The sequence below is a fragment of the Protobothrops mucrosquamatus genome, unplaced genomic scaffold, assembly GCF_001527695.2.
Source record: "Protobothrops mucrosquamatus isolate PMUCROS unplaced genomic scaffold, P.Mucros_1.0 scaffold5, whole genome shotgun sequence".
Taxonomy (NCBI): Eukaryota; Metazoa; Chordata; class Lepidosauria; order Squamata; family Viperidae; genus Protobothrops; species Protobothrops mucrosquamatus.
In genome coordinates, this window is record NW_015386392.1 from 3,056,685 (window position 1) to 3,079,273 (window position 22,589).

The following is a 22,589-nucleotide window of genomic DNA, read 5'->3' on the forward strand; positions in this document are numbered from 1 at the left end:
CCACCCACCTATCCCATGCACCCATCTATCCATCCCATTCATCCACCCATCTGTCTTATTTATCCATCCACCCACCCACCATTGCTTAATGCCGAATGATGCTTTATAATGACTAGATGAAACCGCCTCTGTTGTCATCATTAGGATGGTTGAGTATTGTTTTGGAAATGGATGTTTCCAAGATTGTTAAGTTTGGTGAAAAACAAACCAGATTTTTTTTTAAAAAAAACAACCTTGTCTGGTTTCCTGTAATAAGGAAATAAAAATATATTTAATCTTTTGCAAATTCAAACTGCCAGAGTCATTTTGATTTTCTTCCAAGGGATTTGGGAACTGTTACCCTGGAAGGGAAGAACATTCTTTGAAGTGGTCTTAGTTTTTCTATTCAAAATGCATTGTTCTGAAATCAAATAGCCATATCATTTGTTTTTAAAAATAATTGTTAAATTTCATTCTTTTAGGGTTTAATTTCACCCTATTACACTGAACGATTTGGATTTAATCCTGCCTGCCAAATAGTAGCCTTTACTGGAGACAATCCAGGTAAGGAGGTTTAAAATTCTGAGGCAAGAAACTTTATTTTTTGTTCAGTTTTATCTTGAGAAGGCAGGTGAATTGTCTGTATAATTGTTCTGTAGGAAAAATTTTCTCTGTGAACAATTTCTTCAGCCATGTGTTAAAGCAGAGTTTTCCTAGATAAACCTTGGTATTTTCAAATTTTAATCCAGTGCAGCCATCCAAAGAAGAAAGATCTACAAGTAGTTCTCAACTTACAACCACAACTGGCACCAGAATTTCCGTTGCTAAGCAAGACAATTGTTCACTGAGTCGCATCTGATTTTATGACCTTTTTTGCCATGGTTCTTAAGTGAATCATGAAAGTTGTTAAGCGAATCCAGCTTCCCCCATTTATTTTGCTTGTGGGAAGCCAGCTGGGAAGGTTGCAGATAGTGATCACATGATGTTGTAAACAGTTGTAAATGCATGCTGATCACCAAGTGTCCAATCACGTGACTCTGATCAATGCTGCAACAGTTGTAGGTGTGACAACCAGTCATAAGTTAATTTTTTTCGATACTGGTATGACTTCAAATATAACTTCAAACATTTGAAGTTGTAAGGGTAAGTTGTAATCAATCAGCTTACAAACGAACAGTTGTAAGTTGAGGACTATCTGTACTTAGGTCCTATTAGAATCACTAGAACAGTGGTGGTGAACCTATGGCACAGGTGCCAGAGGCGGCACTCAGAGCCCTCTCTGTGGGCACGTGCGCCATCGCCCCAGTCCTAGGCCTTCAGCTGGGTTTTATAAAACCTTTTCGCTTTAGGCCTCCGCCGCCGTGTGCAAAAAAAATCCAATCAATCAGTCAATTTCAACTTCTCGTGGGAAAAAAAAAGATCTTGCAAAGTTGGAATTGATTGATTAAACTTTTTAGTCCCACCCAGTCTGCCTTTATCACCACAGCCACCCCCACCCAATGGGCCACCCCCACCCAATGGGCCACCCCTACCCAATGGGCCACACCCACCCAATGGGCCACACCCACCCGGCACCCAATGATACATAAGTGGGTTTTGGGTTGCAGTTTGGGCACTTGGTCTCTAAAAGGTTCGCCATCACTGCACTAGAACTTCAGTTGATAATAGATGATGTCGGTATTATTGATCTTGGTGAGGGTTCAAAATGAGTAATTTCTTATTTGTATGCTTTGTGTACTCCAGGGGCCTTCAGACTTGGCCCTTTTATGACTTGTGGACTTCAACTCCCAGAATTCCTCAGCTCCAGGCATGCCTGGCTGAGGAATTCTGGGAGTTGAAGTCCACAAGTCATAAAAGGGCCAAGTTTGAAGACCCCTGCCTTAATATTTCCCCCAGGCTTCCCGACCTAGCCAGTTTTTGGTTAGGTCCATCCTCCTCTTTCATTGCCAGCTTAAAATCAGTCTCTGCTCACTAATTGTCATCTCAAGGGCGTACCTGGCTGAGGAATTCTGGGAGTTGAAGTCCACAAATCATAAAAGGGCCAAGTTTGAAGACCCCTGGAGTACTCTATTCTTTAACTGAGCTTCTATATTTGCATTTTCAGCGTCTCTGGCCGGAATGAGACTTTCTGAAGGCGACATAGCAGTAGGTGTCACCATCTTCATTAACTAACCTCCATGTTGTTAATTGGATTAGGAATTTTGAGATCCATGCTCTCATGATGCTTAGAGAGCACCTCTGAGTTACCTACTCAGATCCCATCGATTTTGCTGGAATAGATGCAGGCCTGTCCGTAAAGCTTTTCCTTGCTATGCTGATGAGCAGCATCTGGAGAAGCTAAATTTCATGATCTACCTCAGCATAGAAGTGGGCATTGATTTGTCACGTGCTGCCCACTAATTTATTACCATTATTCATTTATAAATCTCCTTGACTTACGATAGTTTGTTGAGTGCAGAGGTAGGCAACCTTGGCTCTTTTATGACTCGTGGACTTCAACTCCCAGAATTCCTGAGCCACCATGGCTCAGCCTGGAAACCTCTCCCTTTTCCCTCAGCATGGCTGGCTCAGGAATTCTGGGAGTTGAAGTCCACGAGTCATAAAAGAGCCAAGGTGGCCTACCTGTGGTTTAGATTGCAAAAACGGATCACATGACCCCGGGATCCTGCAACCATCATAAATAGGGGTCAGTGGCCAAGCGGCTGAATTTTGATCATGTGACCATGGGGATGCTGCAATAATTGTAAGTGTGAAAAAGGGCCATAACTCTCTTTTTTCAGTGCCATTGTAACCCTGAACGGTCCCTAAATAAATTGTTATAAGTCGAGGACTGCCTGCATAAATGGTGGGAAAACTTGCTTGGTGATGTGTGATTGGAGTGCAGCTTTAGGCCTCAGCTGACATTGCTCTTGGTCAGGGATCTTCAAATTTGGCAACTTTAAGACTTGTGGACTTCAACTCCCAGAATTCCTCAGCTGGCTGAGGAATTTTGGGAGTTGAAGTCCACAAGTCTTAAAGTTGCCAAGTTTGAAGATCCCTGCTCTTGGTCATTGAGGGTTATGTAGCCATGAATTTTCCACAATAAATCCTTAGATTCCATTAGAATATTTTTTCTGCTCTATGTTTTATATAAAGCTGGCAAGCAAAGCCAATACCACAAGAATTCAGTCGCTGTAATGTGTAATTTGAAGATAATTAGAGGGCAAACAAATAGGTTTGATTTAATTCCTGTATTGCTTTTTATGCTTTTCTGTTAATATCTTGATTATTTTCTTCACCAGATTAGCCTCGGCACTAGTGATACCCTGTTTCTCTGGATTAAAGAGCCAAACCCTGCTTTGGAAGGTCACATTTTCTGTAATCCAGTTGATTCACAAGCATTTATGGCCCTGCTTTGGTGCGTGCCTTCTACTTTATCATTATTATTATTATTATTATTATTATTATTATTATTATTATTATTATTATTATTATTATTATTACTACTACTACTACTACTACTACTACTACACAATGTGTCAGACTAGCTTTGTAAAAGGCATCATTTCTGTCGTTTATTTTAGTTCTTTAATGCTTTAGATCTCATTTTCAAAAGGCACTTTGGAGCCTTGTTTTTATTTATTTTTATTTATTTTTTATCCTGCCTTATTATATTAATAAATCACTCAAGGTGGTGAGCATACCTAATAGGCCATTCTTCTCCTACTTTCTCCACTTAACTCTTAACATGGGTTGGGTTGAGAGAGAGGATTGGCCCAAAAATCACCCAGCTGGGTTTCATGCTTAAGGCGAGACTAGAACTCACAGTCTCCTGGTTTCTAGCTTGGTGCCTTAAGCACTAGATCAAACTGGCTTTCTTACAAGATGTTTCTGCATCATCTCTCTGAAACACATTAAGACAACTCCCTACTTTTCTTGGACAGCTTCTCAACCTTGGGGAAAAAAGAATGACTGCTTTAAGCTATTCCAGACTGGATTTTATATTTCCGTAATTGGGATGGCAGTTCTCAAAATCATGCCACTAATGTCTAAAGTTAAGGTCTAGATTTAATAGGGATTGCAATTTGTAGATCAGTCTGATTGGCTAGAATGTTGAGGATAGACATCTCAATTTACAAGAATCCATGTCAAGAAAGGCCTGTTTGCAGCAAGAAAATACACTTAGTTAATTTATTCTAAATTCTTTACTACTCAAAAATGAAGATTATAGCATGAATCATTCCATTATTACAGATCTTTGCATCCTCAGTTGTATATAGGTGGTGCTTAACGTACAACCACAGTCGGGACCCGAATTTCCATTGCTAAGTGTGTCATGCCTGATTTTACAACCTTCTTTTGCCATAGTTTTTAAGCAAATCACTGCAGTTCCTAAGTAAACAATATGGTTGTGAAGAGAATCTGGCTTTCCCCATTAATTTTGCCTTTTAAGAGCCAGCTGGGAAGGTTGAAATGGTGATCAGATGATACCAGGATATTGCAACTATTGTAAATCCCCACAGTTACATGATCAAAATTCATGTGACTGTGAATTTTGACCATGCAACTGTTGGGAATGTTGTGATGGTCTTAAGAGTGAAGAATGATTGTAAGTCACTTTTTTCAGTGCTGTTGTAATTTAATGTTTGCTAAATGAACAGTTGTAAGTGGAAGACCACCTGTGTCAGGGAAAAACTGATAACTTCACAGAGGAAATTGCAATGAATAATCCATTTATTCAGATTACTTATTAATTAGTTTTGCTTAATTTGTAAAAATTAGTAAAATATCTTTCTTTGAAGAAGTTTAATTACACTTTTTCTTGCTTTGGATAGCTTGACTACCGCTGTTATTAATGCAGTGGAAGACACCTAAACCCTTGTAAACTTGTAAAAAGATTGGGTGTGTGAAAATAATGTTGCATACATTATCTTCCTTCACTAGAGACTTAGTAAATTGGATTATAGAGGAGAATATTTGGTTATATCCAATCTTCTTCTCCAATTGCAGAGGCATTAACCCTCCGTGGTTCACCATCGGCCATATTGCCTAGGCGCAAGGGTAGGCCACCTTGGCTCTTTTATGACTCGTGGACTTCAACTCCCAGAATTCCTGAGCCAGCCATGCTGAGCGGAAAGGGAGAGTTTCCAAGCTGAGCCATGCTGGCTCAGGAATTCTGGGAGTTGAAGTCCAAGAGTCATAAAAGAGCCAAGGTGGCCTACCCCTGGCCTAGGGGATTAAGGGAGCAGCATCCTGGGATGCAGTGGCATCAATTGAAAACTAGCCCTTCATTTCTTACACACTTAAGTTAAATATGGTGGAATCAGGCATCAGAGAGCCTCTGGCCTTAGTATCAATATATATTTGTGAAAATAGGCTTTTTCTTCAGATCTACACTGCTACTTGGCAGCCCTGCAGATACTTTCTGATTTTCTAACGCCAGATAATAAAACGATATTGCTTCAGAATTCTGACTAAACCTCTTGGAGAAATCAAAGAAGTCATGTATTGTTATTTGTTTTAGCTACAAGAACGGCTCCTTGATGCGAGAGAAGATTAGAGATGAGTTTGCGTTGGGCTCTTGGGAAGAATTCTCAACAGCTCTTGAGTCAACAGCTGCTGGAAACGGTGGAAAGGTGGGTAGGTATCTTGGAAGATTTATAATTCCCCCCCATCCTCTAGTTAGCTGGGATTTATTCCAGGAAAGAAGCAATTGGAGGAGAGTCAGTGCTTCTGCCTGTCTCATCAGATGGCTTGGCTGGAACTAACTGACCCTTTGTTTTTCAACCTTGGCATCTTTGAGACGCATGGACTTCTACAATTCCCCAGCCAGCTTGCTGTCTGTCTGCTTTTGTCTGGTTGAAATAAACCATATTTGTACATTCAAAAGAGGCAATAAAAAGCTAGGAAGAAAACAAAAAGATCAGATCAAATCCTTTCCAGCAGTCAACACCCAAATAAGTAGGGATTAATACCAGATAAATAATCAACCAGAAAACAATATTCTAATCCAGGAACTACTAAGAAGAGAAATATCCCCCCATCCTGGCAAGGCAAGCTATTGTATATAATAAACAGGGAACAAACCCCCCACTCTCTAGCACTGATGATGTTGCTTAGTCAGGTAATGAAATGTCTGTAAGCAAACAGGCAAACGCAGAGAGGACCAAGGGCTCCATGATGAAAAAGTAACTTAGTGACCAATTCTTGCATTTATGACCTTTGCAGGTTTGTAAAGCAAAGGAAAGCTGAAGTAAACATAGTTGTGCTTCTAGTTAGCAATACTTCATTTAACACCAGGACTAGCTGTTAAATGCAACAAAATGCAAAAAATCTTAGGGGAGGTTGACATTTATTCAACTGTAATCCTTTGAAGACTTATGACTGAATAAATCTAAGTTTATTTTTTCTAATATTTGATTTAGGTTTTTATTTTGACGTGAGGGAAATTACACCAGAAGCTGTGGGAATTCACAGATTCGATGCCCACAATGCTGAGGTAAGAGTCCTTAGGTGTGCATTTATGGGTTACTCCAGATTTCCTATATATGAAGCTTGATTTTATTTGTAAAATTGCCAGGATCTGATTTTGCCTTTCCTGAAGTGAACAGTCCAAGACTGTTCCTTTATTTTTTGAGGCCTCCAAAATGAATGGCTCAGCTTTCCATCGTGAAATGCCCTTAAGATGTTTTAGATTTCAACACCCAGAATACACCAATTAGTAGACAAATTAACAGATGATTTACAAGCAGTCTTTGGGGTTGTTGTAAGCTTCTGGGAGGTTTGCATGTGTGTGACTGAACAACTGTTGCAAATAGTAACCATCTAGATGTTGAGAAATCTGCAAAGGCACCATACAGGTGGTTCTCGATTTAATTCTACAATCGAGGCCAGAATTTCTGTTGTGACTGTTAAGTGAGTCACACCCGATTTTACAAACTTTATTGCCTTGGTTGTTAAGTGAATCATACGGTCATTAAGCAAATCCAGTTTGCCCAACTGACTTTGCTTATGGAAAGCCAGCTGGGACGTTGCATGGCCATCCCATGATCCCAGGATGCTGCAACTGTTCTAAATATATAATAATAATAATAATAATAATAATAATAATAATAATAATAATAATAATAATAATAATAATAATAATAATAATAATAATAGTTGGAAGGGACCTTGGAGGTCATTGAATCCAACCCCCTGCTCAGATAGGAAACCCTACACCATTTTGGACAAATGGCTGTCCAGTCTCTTCTTAAAAACTTCCAGTGTTGGAGCATTCACCACTTCTGGAGGCAGGTTGTTCCACTGCTTAATTGTCCTAAGTGTCAGGAAATTTCTCCTTAGTTCTAAGTTGCTTCTCTCCTTGGTTAGTTTTCATCCGTTGCTTCTTATCCTGCCCTCAGGTGCTTTGGAGAATAGCTTGACTCCCTCTTCTTTGTGGCAGCCCCTGAGATATTGGAAGACTGCTATCATGTCCCCCCTCGTCCTTCTCTTCATTAAACTAGACATACCCAAGCACTCAAATTTTGATCATGTGACTGTGGGGATTTTGCAATGGTTGTAAATGTGAGGATCAGTTGTTAAGTCCCATTTTTCAGGGTTGTAAGTTCAAATGGTCACTAAATGAATGGTTGTAATGCTCCAGCTGCCTGCCCAAAACAGATTGCATTGGAGGCTTAGATGTTCAGTTTCTTTTCAGACACCAGCGTTCCCTAAGGACGTGGAAATACGGGCCTTGATTGAAGGACAGTTCATGGCCAAAAGGATCCATGCAGAAAAGCTGGGCTACAAAATACGTGAGTTTCTTTGCATCTGGGTAAAGGGAGATCTGATTAAAGTGGCAAATGTTGCCTTCTCATCTCTGAGAAGTGGGTCGTTCTGCCTTGAAGCCGTAAGCCACAGCCTAATCAAGGAACAGTCAAGAAGAAAACACTCCCACCAATATTTGGCAGAAAAGCCACTTGTATATAAACAGAGGGTAAACCCCTCTCTCTTCTAGCACTGATGATGTTACCTAGTTGGGTAATGAAAAATCATCAAGAAAACAACCATGTTCAGAGAGCACCAAGGGGCCTTACAGTCACTTAAATCAGATGGGAAGTGTGGAGATCTAAATAAATAAATAAATGAATGGATGGATGGATGAATTAATACCTTTAAAGATAAGAAAAAACTCATATCAATATTAACAATGGTTTCTAAAATGTTAATAAATTGTACACCTGGAGCTGAAAGGTAGCATTGATAAACAGCAACAAAATACATTCAATTAATTAAAGCACAATTTAATTTGAAATTAATGGTTCTGGTTTAGAGAAGCAGCAGTATCCAGAGATCCTTTATTAAGATTAGGAGATGAACACTGCATTGCAAACTCTGGCCCTTTCATATGTCTGTAGGGTGTAAAGATTCATGCACAAAAGGGGCCGAACTTGTAGTGTGGGTGCAAAATTAATTTTGTCCTCTCTCCTGTGGATATCTCCAAATTAAGGGCTGATTCACTGGGGCAAATGAGACCTGTGATTTACTAAGGAGACCTCATATTCTGGTCTTCAGAATTGTCTTCAGTCTTCTTCTTATCCACATGACTATTTGAGATTACTGGGTTATAGGCAGACAGATTCTGTGGCCTGCCCAAATTTTTTCAAGCAGTTATGTCCATGGGGAAATTCCTTGCTGAGTTAATTCAAGAGAGAATTACTTCATGGCACTAAAACTGGTTAATATCTGCTTGCAAGTGTGTTTTGATGGACCTGGGTTTTACAGACCCCAACTCTGTAGGAGCTCTTAGCATATCCATTAATGGTTTATAGAGGAATAGCACCCCTGTAGCAGGAATTAAAAGAAATCAATGTGGTGTTTAGGCATAAGGCTAAACTCTAATCGGTTTTTTAACTTCAAGCTAAGACCTACTCACAGCCGCAGTCATTATGAAGGCTTCAGCCTTAAGGTGCCTAAATTGTTCACGTGTCCAATCTCTGCAGCTTTTCCTGTTCTTTGTAGCTTCCTCCTTAGTTGAAGTAGTGAAACATATCAGGAAATACAAGTGAATGAGCTAATTGAGTGTGCCATGATTTTTCCGATGTATGTGAGTTTTTGAGTCGATTGTTTAGACTTCATCTTAGCTAAATAGAACAACCAAATATTATCACAAATAGTGTGGCTTTATTATTATTATTGTTGTTGTTGTTGTTGTCCCTTATTATTATCTTCTTTGCTTCCCCCTTTTATTGGTGGTATTATTATTATTCTCTCTGCTGCTTTGCATGTACACGGAATGGACTAGAGACAAATTCCTTTTGCGTCTAATCACATTTGGCCAAATAAAGTATTCAATTCAATTCAGTTCAGATTCTGAACAAATATACATTAGAATATGATATGCCTGAGATATATAAATGGTGGTGGCTTTTTTTTTTAATTCCTTAGAAGTGTTTGGCTATTGAAAGCAAAATTTGGAATAAGTTGATAGTTGTTCTAATATTGATGGAGAGGATTTTAGCACAATTTAAGTACTTTCCTTCCAGGGTGTTATATAAGATCTAGCTGCACAACAGTATTATGAAATAGTGTTATGGGAATATAATCTTAACACTGTTCAATATTTGTCATTGTCTCATATTTAAGGACTCTTTCTGTCCACAAGAGGGCATTAGATCCCATCTCATGGCTGTTTTATACGTTCGTTTGGTCATTTAACCCCTCCTGTTTAACTGTTCAGATGAATATCGGGGCCAGTTTCCAATTACAAAGCACAAAACATACAGCTTTTTTTTCCCCCAGTAACTTTGTGTTCCTCTTAATCTAAGATGACAGAGAAAATCCTTCAAGGATGTCCTGTGTCATGTTTCACATCAGTCTGAAGTAGTATTTTTCAAACTTGGCAAATTTAAGATGAGCGGACTTCAGCTCCCAGAATTCCATAGCCAGCATGGAGGGAGCAATTGAAACCATTGATATTTAACTCTTCCTGTTATTATTTAATTATTTATTGAGCCAACTTTATTTATTTTTTTATAATTACCCCAAGGCATCAAACATATCTAATATTCCTTATCCTATTTTCCTCACAACAACAACTGGATTGTGCTGAGAGAGAATGACTGACCGAAAGTTGCCTTACCAGCTTTCAGGCCTGGGCGGGATTAGAATTCACCATCTCCTCATGATTGACCCAGAGTCACCTAGCCGGCTTTCAGATCTGAAGCGGGACTAGAACTCACCATCTCCTGGTGATCGGGCCAAAGTCACCTAATTGGCTTTCATGCCTAAAGTGGGACTACAATTTTATCTCTGGTGATTGGCTCAAAGTCACCCAGCCGGTTTTCATGCTTAAGGCAGAACTAGAACTCACTGTCTCCTGGTGTCTAGTTTGGTGCCTTAACCAGTAGGCCAAATTGGCTCAATTATCACTAGCTGATTTATTCATATATGTTATCTTTGAGTTTGACCCTGTTCTGTCCATTTTTTCCTACAGAAAGTACTTTCATGTGGATGATGGTTTTGTTTATTTATTGTCTTTTTTTTGGGCGGTGTGTGTGTGTTAAGTGCCTCCCTTCCTCTCTTTTAAAAATGGTGTATAACAATTGTAGTCAATGATTTAATTGGATTTACTGTGAAAATGCCTGGAGGCCTTGTTTCTTGGGCTCCCCAGAGTTTTGCAAAAGTTCTCAGGGATCAAATTGTTGAGTTGCTAAAAATAAATCCTTCACCAAGGTAACCCAACCCATATGCTAAGAAAATACCATGCATCTACCATATGAGCATATGGAATGTAATGAATTTATTATGCAAATACATTCGGTCTGCCTTTTTGGTATAATTTATTCTGCTCTTCCTTGCCCTACGAAAGAAATGATGGAGCCTCTGCAGGATACAGTTAAGATTCACCTATTAACTAGAATCTCGTTCCTCAGTTCATCTCTTACTCTCTTTGAAGATACTCTCTTTGTATTTTCAAGTTGATAACAGAAGGCCAACTTAAGGCTGTACAGTCCTGAATTATGATTACGAAACCTTTCATTCTGGACAATTAGAAGGAGAACTTTCATACATAACACAATTGTGCACATGCCACAATCATTACCATTAGTGAAGCATAAATATTACAATTCAGTGCTGTTACCAGCTGCACTAAGATGCTAGTAGAGACTGAGTTGCCTCCATAAACCGAACCTCTTCAACCTGCTGTTCCCCAGATGTGTTGGAATTCACAGAAAGGGACAAATAGTTCTCAACTTTTGACTGGTAGCTTAGCAACGGATTGAAGTTAGGACAGATTTCACAAAAGCTAATTAAGACCCAATTCCAAAGTTATGATAGCTGCACATCCCACATGGTCATAGGATTGCATTTTGGACGCTTGGCAACTGGCACATCTTTATGGCCATTTGCAGCGTCCTGCAGCCATGTGACCATGATTTTTGCCAGTTTCCACTATTTTCTTCCTACTGGGTAAAATAAACAACTGAACTGTGGTTCACTTAATGGCACTGCAGAAATATGAAAAATTGGGTCTGATCATGTAATACCTTGATTTATAATTGCAGCAATTAATTACCATAATTCCTGACACAATTATGTTCATAAGTTGAGGACTACCTATATAGTATCCCATTAGTCAGATTGGTAATAATTTCTGCAGACTTTATAAAACCATGAAGATTTATGGCAGGCCCTACTCCTGATAGCAGTCAGTTTTATGCACGCTCTACACACTTGAGTAGAAAATTATTAAGCAGGTAATCCTTAACTTACAACAGTTTATTTAATTACTGTTCAAAGTTACAAGGATATTGAAAAAAGTGTTTATGACCTTTTTTCACAGTTAATGACCGTTGCAGCGTCTCCATGTGCCAAATTCAGATGTTTGGCAACTGATTCATATTTATGACGGTTGCAGTGTCCCGGGGTCATGTCACTCCCTTTTATGACCTTCTGGCAAGCAAAGTCAATGGGAAAGCCAGATTCACTTAACAACTGTGTTACTAACTTAACTGTGGCAAGAAAGGTCATTAAATGAGGCTAAACTCATTTAACAAATGTCTCACTTAGCAACATAAATTTTGGGTTCAATTGTGGTCAGAAGTAGAGGACTACCTATATTACAATCTCTTTTGAAAAAAAAGGAGCAAAAACTCCATATTTTCATACCATGCATGATTCTATTTATTTTTAATATATTAAATTTATACTTATTATCTAACTGCCAAGTGGCCCTGGACTCAGTTATCATTATACAATTTTCATGTCTTACTTTGCTCACCTTTACTGCAGACTAAGCATCTTTTCTGCACATTGCTGGTTTTGTAAACTTATTGTAACGTGGAAGGAAATCTAAAGATGTAGTCATTGGTACCTCATTCATTTTTAGCGTCTCTAGTGGGAAGAGAAAGTGGGCTCTGAGGAGGAGACATTTTTTGCCTGTGAACAATTGAGTGTAAGGTTTTTATTTTTCTTTCAAAAATATTCCCTTCCCTCTCTTCCTATCTGGATAGTCCTAGAGCAGTGTTTCTCAACCTTGGCAGAATAACAGAATAACAGAGTTGGAAGGGACCTTGGAGGTCTTCTAGTCCAATCCCCTACTCAAGCAGTAAATCCTAGACTTAGGGCTAGGCCACCTTGGCTCTTTTATGACTCGTGGACTTCAACTCCCAGAATTCCTGAGCCAGCCATGCTGAGGGGAAAGGGAGAGGTTTCCAAGCTGAGCCATGCTGGCTCAGGAATTCTGGGAGTTGAAGTCCACAAGTCATAAAAGAGCCAAGGTTGCCTACCCCTGGCCTAGACCATTTCAGACAAAGGTTTGTCCAGTCTCTTCTTAAAAACCTCCAGTGTTGGAGCACCCAAAATTTCTGGAGGCAAGCTGCTCCACTGGTTAATTGTTCTCATTGTCAGGAAATTTCTCCTTAGCTTCTCAATTTCTCCTTAGCATGCTGGCTGGGGGATTCTGGGAGTTGAAATCCACACATCAAAACAGCCAAGGCTGAGAAAAAAACATTTTGTCACAATGTGGGAAGACGAATACCCAAAGTAGTATGACCTTTTAAAATCTGCGTCATAACCTGGTCAGACAAGGAATTTTCCAACATTCAGCTGAAAGCGAAATCTGATGCCGGTAATCCATCTGCTTGCGGTAATGTCATGGCCACCCTTTCCATTTTCCCGATTTGCTATTTTTCTAACTCTTCAGTTAAATGGCATCTCATGCATTTAGAAGTTCAGAAGTAGGAGAGAGTCAGGTTTTCTAGAGGGGAAATCTTTACAGCATTTGGGGTATTTTATTAGAAAGCAAGCAGTTACCCTCAACTTGATTGGGTTGGGATGACACTTCCGGAAGATGCTGACTTGGGAGGCATATATTTTTTCCTCCAATCTTGAATTGGATTGGTAGTATCACATTTTTGGATCAAATGTTAATATTTGTGTGATCCTTCCCACTGACACAATATCATCTCAATATCCATCTTTGTTTCAAAAGCTGTGGATGATGGGCTGTCTTTACAGATAGTCCTCAATTTACAACATTTCATTTAGTGACTATTCGAAGTTACAACGGCAATGAAAAAAGTGACCTATGATCATTTTTCACACTTAACGACCGTTGTAGCATCCCCGTGATCATGTGATCATAATTCAGATGCTTGGCAACTGACTCACCTTTATGACTGTCTCAGTGTCCCAGGGTCACGTGACCCCCTTTTGTGACTTTTTGACAAGCAAAGTCAATGGGGAAGCTGGATTCACTTAACAACCTATTAACAACTGCAATGATTTGTTTAATAATTGTGGCAAGAAAGGTCGTAAAATAGAGCAAAGTTCACACAACAAATGTCTCACTTAGCAACAAAAGTTTGGGGTTCAACTGTGGCCGTAAGTTGAGAACTACCTGTATTTTTTTTATTTATTTATTGCATATAATTTTATTAAAATTTTAAAGGGTGAAAAAACTAAGACAAATTAATATAAAATAAGAAAAAGAAGAGAACAAAAAAAAAGAAAGCTAAGCTGCAAGAAAGGGGTAAAAAAAATAGAAAAGAAAGAGGAAAAATACAAAAAAAATACTTCTGATTTTCTTTACAGCAGTTATAAATACAATTATAAATTTACTTCTTACTCTGTGATTGCCACTTAACTCTTTTCTTTCTAAAGTCTATTGTCTAATCATCAAAACCATCAATGATCTGTTTATTTTTTTTTCCGTCCTGCGTAAAAAAAAAAATCTATAAGGAGTTTCCAGTCAGCAATAAATGTAGATATTGTCTTTTCTCTGATCAAAGATGTGAACAGTGAGTTTATGAAGTTAAACACCCATGCTTTGCTAAGGGAGAAAAAAAACACATCCAAAGAATTTGAAAGGAAGCAATTAAATTGAATTTCCAAAAGCACGCTTGGCCTCTAAAGGCAGATTCCTAATAATTTTGCAGTTGATAGCTTGACAGGGCGAAATCAATTTTTACAGGGTGTATGCCTGCTACAAATAAACTGATGAATGTGTTTGTCAATCTTTGGCTCAGAATGCTACTAATTCAAATGTTACCTTTCCTTTCCATTCCTGCCTGTCCAAGCTGCTCGGCCCTCTAAAAGGCAACTGTAGAGAGACTGTTGGCGGCTGATTTATTGTCATGTGTCAGCTTCCACGTAGATCCTATTTGTACAAATCAAAGCTCTTCCCCGCAAGGAAACATGCGGTACAGTTTTACTTATCCATTTTAATTACAAGTAGGAGAAACGCACATACTACTTTCGCATTGCAATTGGAGGTACCGAGTTGTTTTAGCCTGTCTGGTAAAGCCTTTGGTTCAATTTGCTGACAGTTGAAATTTGTTGATGGAAGAAGTTTTGTAAGAGTAGAATAAAAATGGATGAGGCGAAGTCAAGATGCTGTGGTTGGCATTTCTAGTTTTTTTTAATATTTTTTCCTAGAAGAGCCAGGAAATATGATTGACCTGTACTGAAATGTTAGATTTTCTTTGGGCCAGAAAAGATTGTACAAGTTCCCAACTTACGACCATAATTGGGATGCGTTTCTCCTGATGTTATGACCATTTTTGCCACGGTTGTGAGGTAGATACTGCAGTTGTTAAGCAAATCGCACAGTTGTTAAATGAATCTATTTTGCTTTTTTGGAAGCTTCTTGGGAAGGTCACAAAGGGTGATCGTGACAACCCCAGGATGCTGCAAATGTGGTCAATTCATTCCAGTTGTCAAATACCTGAATTTTGATCACATTACTGTAATACTGCTGTCAAAGTCATAAGTGTGAGGACTGGTTGTAATTTTTTGGGGGTGCCGTTGTAACTTCGAATAGTTGTTAAATGGTTGTAGGTGGAGGATTACTGGTATATACCAGTATATATTTTCCGGCGTATAAGACGACTGGGCGTATAAGATGACCCCCAACTTTTCCAGTTAAAATATAGAGTTTGAGCGAGAGAGAGGGGGGGAGAGAAAACTTGATGAGTAATATGCCAAACCACATGTGTAAAGGAATAAAATAGAATACCCGTATTTTCCGGCGTATAAGACGACTGGGCGTATAAGACGACCCCCGACTTTTGAGAAGATTTTCAGGGTTTAGAAAGTCATCTTATACGCCGGAAAATACGGTATTTATTCAAAGTGCAGAGGGTGTATACATCTGTCTCTCTAACAATAGCAATAGCACTTAGACTTATACTGTATACCGCTTCATAGTGCTTTACATCGTTCATTAAAAGTGGTTTACAGAGTCAGCCTGTTGCCCCCAACAATCTGGGTCCTCATTTTACCGACCTTGGAAGGATTGAAGGCTGAGTCAATTTTGAGCCGGTCAGGATCGAACTCCTGGCAGTGGGCAGTGAGTAAGTCTGCAATACTGCATTCTATCCATTGCGCCACCAAGGCTCTCCTCTCTCATGCCCTTTAAAGCAGAGGTCCCCAACCTTGGCCACTTTATGACTTGTGGACTTTATGACTTGTGGACCATGCTGGCTGAGGAATTCTGGGAGTTGAAGTCCACAAGTCATAAAGTGGCCAAGGTTGGGGACCCCTGTTTTAAATGGTCCTTGCTTATAATCATTGCAGTTTCCCCACAGTCACATGATCAAAATTTGTGTGCTTGGCAACCAGTGTGTATTTTTTGTGGTTGCAGTGTCCGGGGTCATGTGATTGCCCTTTATGACCTTCCCAGATGGCTTTTAACAAGCAAAGTCCATGAAGGAAGCCTCATTCATTTAAGAACCACATGAGTCACTGATCAATTGCAGTGATTCGCGCAACAACTGGGGCAAAAAAATGGTCATAAAATCCAAAGCAACTCACTTAACAACAGCCTTGCTTAGCAATGGAAATTCTCATCCCAATTGTGATTGTAAGTTTAAGATTATTTGTGTAATCTAGCCCAAAGAAAACTTAGCATTTTAGTACACATCAATCATATTTCCTAGAAAAATGTATTTTTCTAGAACTAGGAAATAATGACTGATGTGTACTAACATGCTAAGTTTTCTTTGGGCTAGAAGAGATTATTTAAGCATGACTCACTTAACATCTACCTCGCTTAGCAATGAAAATTTTAGTCTCAGTTGTGGTCATAAATTGAGGATTACCTACATTGGCTATCATGATTAGTGATAGTAGATAGTAGTAAGGGATTGTAATTCTGTAGTATCTGGGGAGCTCATATGTTCCCCACTCTAGAGCGGGTTTTTCCAAACTTGGTAACTTTAAGATTTGTGGATTTTAACTCCCAGGACTCTTCAGCCAGCTATGCCAATTTCCTACGTTTGGAGACTCCTGATGTAGAGAGTAAGAGTTGATTGAACTTTCCTGAGCAACTATACCTCAAGTATAACAACCTCCAAGTGATAGTGTGGGAATTAAGTCTGTATCAAGAGAAATTTGTATTTATAGTACTTCTTTCTGTCTTCCTCAAAGCAAAACCTGGCCGCCACCACCATCTTCTTCTCCTCCTCCTCCTCCTCCTCCTCCTCCTCCTCCTCCATCTTCTCTTCCTCTCTCTTCTGTTGAAGGAGATACAAAATTCTAGTTCTTCCTCCTCTGGCAACCTCAACCATTCTTATTTGTTGCTGTTGAGTTGTGTCTTTGATGTTGTCTTCTGGTTCTGCCTCCTTTTCTTTGACCTTGCCTTCTTTTTGTATATGCCTTGTATCGTATGGAATACCGTGACATCCTCTGCAGGTAAGCAAACCACTTTATTTGCTGTTTTTGTATGTAATTTAAGGTTGGTTGATTCTATGCCTATTCTTTCTCTTAGGGTCCATGATTTTAATCTCTTTTGGTCACCTCAGCAGTTTCCCTCCAACATCTCATTTCCGTGGTGACTAACTTTTGCTTATGCTTTATTGCAGGTGTCCATATCTGGCACCGGTAGCATAGGATGGCAATGAATATGCTTTGTAATAAGATACTTCTTTGTGTTGATCATATTGCATTGTGTTGTATGAGTGGAGCAGGCTGACCCAACACTTGATGTGACTTACTGCATCTTATGTTAATCTCTTCATCCCTTTTTACCATCTCCAGTGAATGTTGTTCCTAGATATTTGATCTTTAATACTTGTTTTATGCTTGCTCCTCTTAATACTATATTAGGTATGATATTTTTCTCTTCCAATTGACATTGCTTCTGTTTTATCTTTGCTGGTTCTCATATTATTTGTCTTGCGTTCTTGGTTTAAGGCCATAAGATGTTATTGTAGCTTCTGAGGTGTACTTGCTATCAATGGCAGTTTTTCATATTAAGGCTAAACATGGTTACTAGGTCTATGTATCCATTCCGCTGTAATGAAAGCCTAGAACTGCTTGAGTGATCTTTTTATATTAAAAAAACACTTATATTTAAAGGGTACTTCAGATTTAAATAGTTCCATTACATTTATCAAGGGCTCTAAGCATTCGTGTTCCAGATGGAATTCATCAGTTATTAAATGTATGATTATTCCTACTACTGTTAATGCGGAGTTCTGATGAAAGTTTACTCCAGTATCTGAAATTGGAATTGGCTGAGAATATACAGAAGGTTGAAAAAGGCATTTATAGGATCATCATGCTTGGGCTGCAGAAATCCATGCAGCTACTAAATACAGTAGTGGCCAAAATTGTGAAAACCTTTTGGGAAAAGTGTACAATAGAAATGCCACCTTTGGTTAAGTTTCCACCAATTTTTCTTATAATTTCTTTATAGCTGTAGCCTTGTTCATTTAATAATACTATTTTACATCACTTTCTGGGCATCCAGTCAACTCTTTGCATCGTTACTTTAATTTTATTACCTTTTACAAGCTCACTAAATGAAAGAACACAAAAAAACCCAACCAACTTGATAGCGATCACATAACACACTGACAAATGCCCTCCTCTCAGCTTCAGTATATGACATCAATAACTGAATCCTACTGTGATCTGATTGGCTCATTGCCAAAACAAGGTGACACCTGATTGGCTGTCTAAACGTGCTCATTGGCTACAATCAGATGAAGGAAAGCTACCTGAGATTAACCTAAGCAAGTTGGGCTTCCTTTTTCTGGTTATTTGGCTATAGCTTTTTGTAGGATGTTGTTTGTCCATCGATTTCGATGAAGACCTTGACATCTTATGGATTATGGGCCATCAGCGGTGTGTCCGTAGATGGCTGATGAGACCGATGTTAGCACGGAATGTTCTGCCACATACTGAACAGAGAAATGTGGACACTGTTGCTTCAGCATTTGCAGCTCTGGCTTTACGGAGTGCTCGCTTCTCTTGTGCCAAGANCGGTCGATCATGCGCCAGAGATTCCCAAGAGATGGTATCGATATCCAGGGACTTGAGAGATGCTTTCAGCGTGTCTTTGTATCGCTTCTTTTGTCCCCCGTGCGATCGCTTTCCTTGAGACAGCTCACCATAGAAGAGCTGTTTAGGGATGCGATGGTCTGGCATCCTTACAACGTGGCCTGCCCAGCGCATCTGGGCTGCCCAGCGCATCTGTTTTGTAGAATACAGTACAGATAATTGAACAAACTATGTTGCATTACATTCTTGATTAAATTATTTTGCCATTGATATATAATTTTATGGTACTACTCCCCCCCAAAAAAAGCGATGTTATTAGCCATCAAATCTCAAAAATACACTTTTCCCAAAAGGTTTCCACTACTGTAGTTGCAGAGAATTCAGCTTTCTTTATATTTCCTTGCTTCCAGGCATGCAGCTCAAAAATGGTTGCCCTAATTTCAGGAATAATGATGTTTTACTATAACTTTTAAACAAGAAGATGCTTACACCAAAACAAAATGCAGGGCCTATAACTATCAAAGCTTTGTATCACTTCCCTAAATTCAGCAGGGAATTTTCTAAAAATATACATTAGAATGCCACTTTGATTTAAGTAATACATGAAAAAACGTAACATAGGTAAAAGCACAATTTAAAAGGAAGTAAAGCTGATGGATACTTGGGATGCAACTCCACCCACTTTGCATAATTGGTCCCTTGATCACCAAAATATACAGAAACTCTTCCAAATGCATTACAGGTAATCCTTGACTTACGACCATAATTGGAACTGTAACATCTGTCTCTAAGTGATGTGGTTATTAAGGGAATCTTGCCCTATTTTACAAACATTTTTGCTGTAGTTTGTTAAGCACACCATGCAATTTTTGGGTTAATCCAGTTTTTCCCATTGACTTTGCTCGTCAGAAGCTCCTGGGAAAGTTATAAAAGGCAATGACATACCCCTGGGATGCTACAATTATTGTAAACACATCAGTTGCCAAGTGTGTGAATTGCAATCACGTGACTACGAGACAGCTGTGATGGTCATAAGTGCGATCATCTTTCACAAGGGATGCCGCAACTGTCATAAATACACGCCATTTGCCAAGCACCTTAATTTTGATCACGTGACCCCGGGGAGGTTGCAACGGTCATGAGAAAATGGTCATAAGCCACTTCAGTGCCGTTGTAACTTCGAACATCATTAAACAAATGATTGTAAGTCAAGAACTATCTGTGGTGTTTTCCTGGCACTTTTTAAAACTAAGACAAGATATTGTATTGCAGAGGACAATCTGCAGCCATATATAGGTAGTTCTCGACTTACAGTCTTTCATTAAATGATTGGTCAAAGTTACATAGGATCTAAAAAAGTTACATAGGATCTAAAAAAAGGTACTTATGACTTGGATTTGGTTCCGAGGATGGAGTACATGCCTGCAGTTTGTGATGTTGTAAAATTGGGTCACTCACATGGGTGCCCTGACTTAGCGACCATCATGATATAAAATGGAAATTCCAGGCTCCATTATGCCTCTGATTTAATTGTGCTGGGAAGTCTTACGTTTAGCTAAGCAACTCAGAGAGTTACAAAAAAAATATCTTGTCCTTTTGTGGCCATCTTGCTCTGGGAAGGTGAGCAGTAAGATTTACACGGGGTAAATTTACAGGTATTCTTGACTTAGATCACAACTGAGCCCAAACTTTTTGTTGCTAAGCAAGACAGTTGTTAAGTGAATTTTGCCCCATTTTGCTGTCTTTCTTGCCACAATTGTTAAACGAATCATTGCAATTGTTAATTTAGTAACATAGTTGTTACTTAATCTGGCTTCCCCATTGACTTTGCTTGTCAGAAGGTCGCAAAAGACGATCACATGACCCCGGGACACTGCAAATGTAAACTTTGATTACATGACCATAGAGATGCCACAACGGTCATAGGTGTGAAAAATGGTCATAAGTCACTTTTTTCAGTGCCATTGTAACTTTAAACGGTCACTAAACAAACTGTTGTAAGTTGAGAACTACCAATATGCTGAAAAACACCGTCTCCTCAGTCTGAGGGCTTCATTTCCCTTGATCAATGGCTGATCCCTATTTTGTGGGAATCACAGGAAATATCTCTTGGGGTAAATTGTATATCCTCTAGAGTTAGGAGGGCCCAATCTGTGGGCATAGCCTATTGCCAGTCCATGACCTATTTGCAATCGGGCTGCGTGAGTGGCTGGCTGGTGTGTGTGTGTGTGTGTGTGTATACACAGCCCCACTCATGCAAACATCACGTGGGCTTGGGGCCTCGCGCAAGCATCACGGAGGCTCTCGGCACACACGCCCGCCACTCACGGAAATGGAGCATGTGTGCACAAATCTCCAGTGGTGGGATTCAAATAATTTAACAACCGGTCCTCTGCAGGGAGGGAGGCAGGGAGGGAGGTGGAGGGGCCGCCATGTATTCCACAATCACTTATTGTGCTGAAAAGTCCCCGCAGCCAGGCCTACAACACCCATTGCGCCTCGCCTGTTTGGTAGTGACTTCTCCCACTTTCTCCTTCCTCTTCCTTCTTTGAACAGCCCTGCGCTCCCATTGCTACTTTTTCAGTCCTGGAGTTTTGTCCGGACCCTGTGCAGCGGGTCTTTGGAAATGAAGCCCCACAGCGATCAGGTAGGGTGGGAGCCATTCCCTTCGCTTCTGGACCGGCTCCAAAATGGGCTGGAAGGAGCGGTCCAAGGATTCCAATCTGGCTTTGCAGCAAGCAAGGAGATCGGAGGCATATGAACGTACGCTAGTCTGGCGTCTCAAAAAAACAGGTTTTTTTCCCCCCATGTTGGATTTTTGCTGCCATACTGTTTAATTGTATAGTCAAGGCCATGGTTTTCCCAGTTGCAACGTATGGCTGTGAAGGCTGGACCATAAGAAAGGCTGAGCGCCAAAGAATTGAGGCCTTTGAACTAGGGTGCTGGAGAAGAGTCCTGCGAGCCCCCTGGACTGCAAGGCGATCAAAATGGTCAGTCCTAGAGGAGATCAACCCTGACTACTATTTAGAAGGCCAGATCCTAAACTCAAGTACTTTGGCCACCTAATGAGAAGGAAGGACTCACTGGAGAAGAGCCTAATGCTGGGAAAGATGGAGGGCAAGAGAAGAAGGGGACGACAGAGAACGAGGTGGCTGGATGGAGTCACTGAAGCAGTAGGTATGAGCTTAAATGGACTCCAGAAGATGGTAGAGGACAGGAAGGCCTGGAGGAACGTTGTCCATGGGGTCGCAATGGGTCGGACACGACCTCGCAACTAACAACAACAACAACTGTTTAACTTTCTTTAAAGTTTACTTGATACAGAATGGGCAGGAAGGAGAAAGTGGGAGAAGCCCAAGGGAGACCTCCTCGGTCACCCTGCAAGCACTGGCTGAAGCTTACGCCATGCCCAAGGGAGCCTGGAACTTTCTCCCACTTTCTCCCTCTTCCTCCTCCTTTGAACAGCCCTTTGCTCCCATTACTTCTTTTTCAGTCCCGGATCTCAATTTGTCTGGAGCCTGTGCAGAGGGTCTTCCCTTGCCTGCCTTCCCCTGCCTTCCCCCGCCTGCCTCCGCTTGCCGCCACTATGCAGCACGTTAAAATCGCCTGTCTTCCTCCACCCCTCTGCCTTCGCTTACAGGGTGATGGAGGAGGTTTCCCTTGGGCACGGAACACGCCGTCAATTTCAGTCGGTGCTGAAGTTGACGGCCTGTTCCATGCCCAAGGGAGACCTTCTCCATCACCCTGCAAGTGGAGGCAGAGGGGTGGAGGGAGACAGGTGATCCGGACATGCTTTGGAGAACCTTTGGAATACTGCATCCAGTTTTGGTCACCGCGATGTAAAAAAGATGTTGAGACTT

At 40.2% G+C, this 22,589-nt stretch overlaps 1 protein-coding gene across 1 annotated transcript in view; it reads left to right on the forward strand.

The window, feature by feature from the left end:
- The window catches only part of XYLB (xylulokinase), a 141,363-nt gene that overhangs the window by 52,773 nt on the left and 66,001 nt on the right, over nt 1-22,589 (forward strand). The window contains exons 10-15 of the mRNA XM_015832537.1: nt 462-543; nt 2,084-2,124; nt 3,261-3,376; nt 5,483-5,598; nt 6,384-6,457; nt 7,658-7,754. Of these exons, the coding sequence (XP_015688023.1) occupies nt 462-543; nt 2,084-2,124; nt 3,261-3,376; nt 5,483-5,598; nt 6,384-6,457; nt 7,658-7,754 (526 nt within the window). The remainder of the gene's footprint in view (nt 1-461; nt 544-2,083; nt 2,125-3,260; nt 3,377-5,482; nt 5,599-6,383; nt 6,458-7,657; nt 7,755-22,589) is intronic.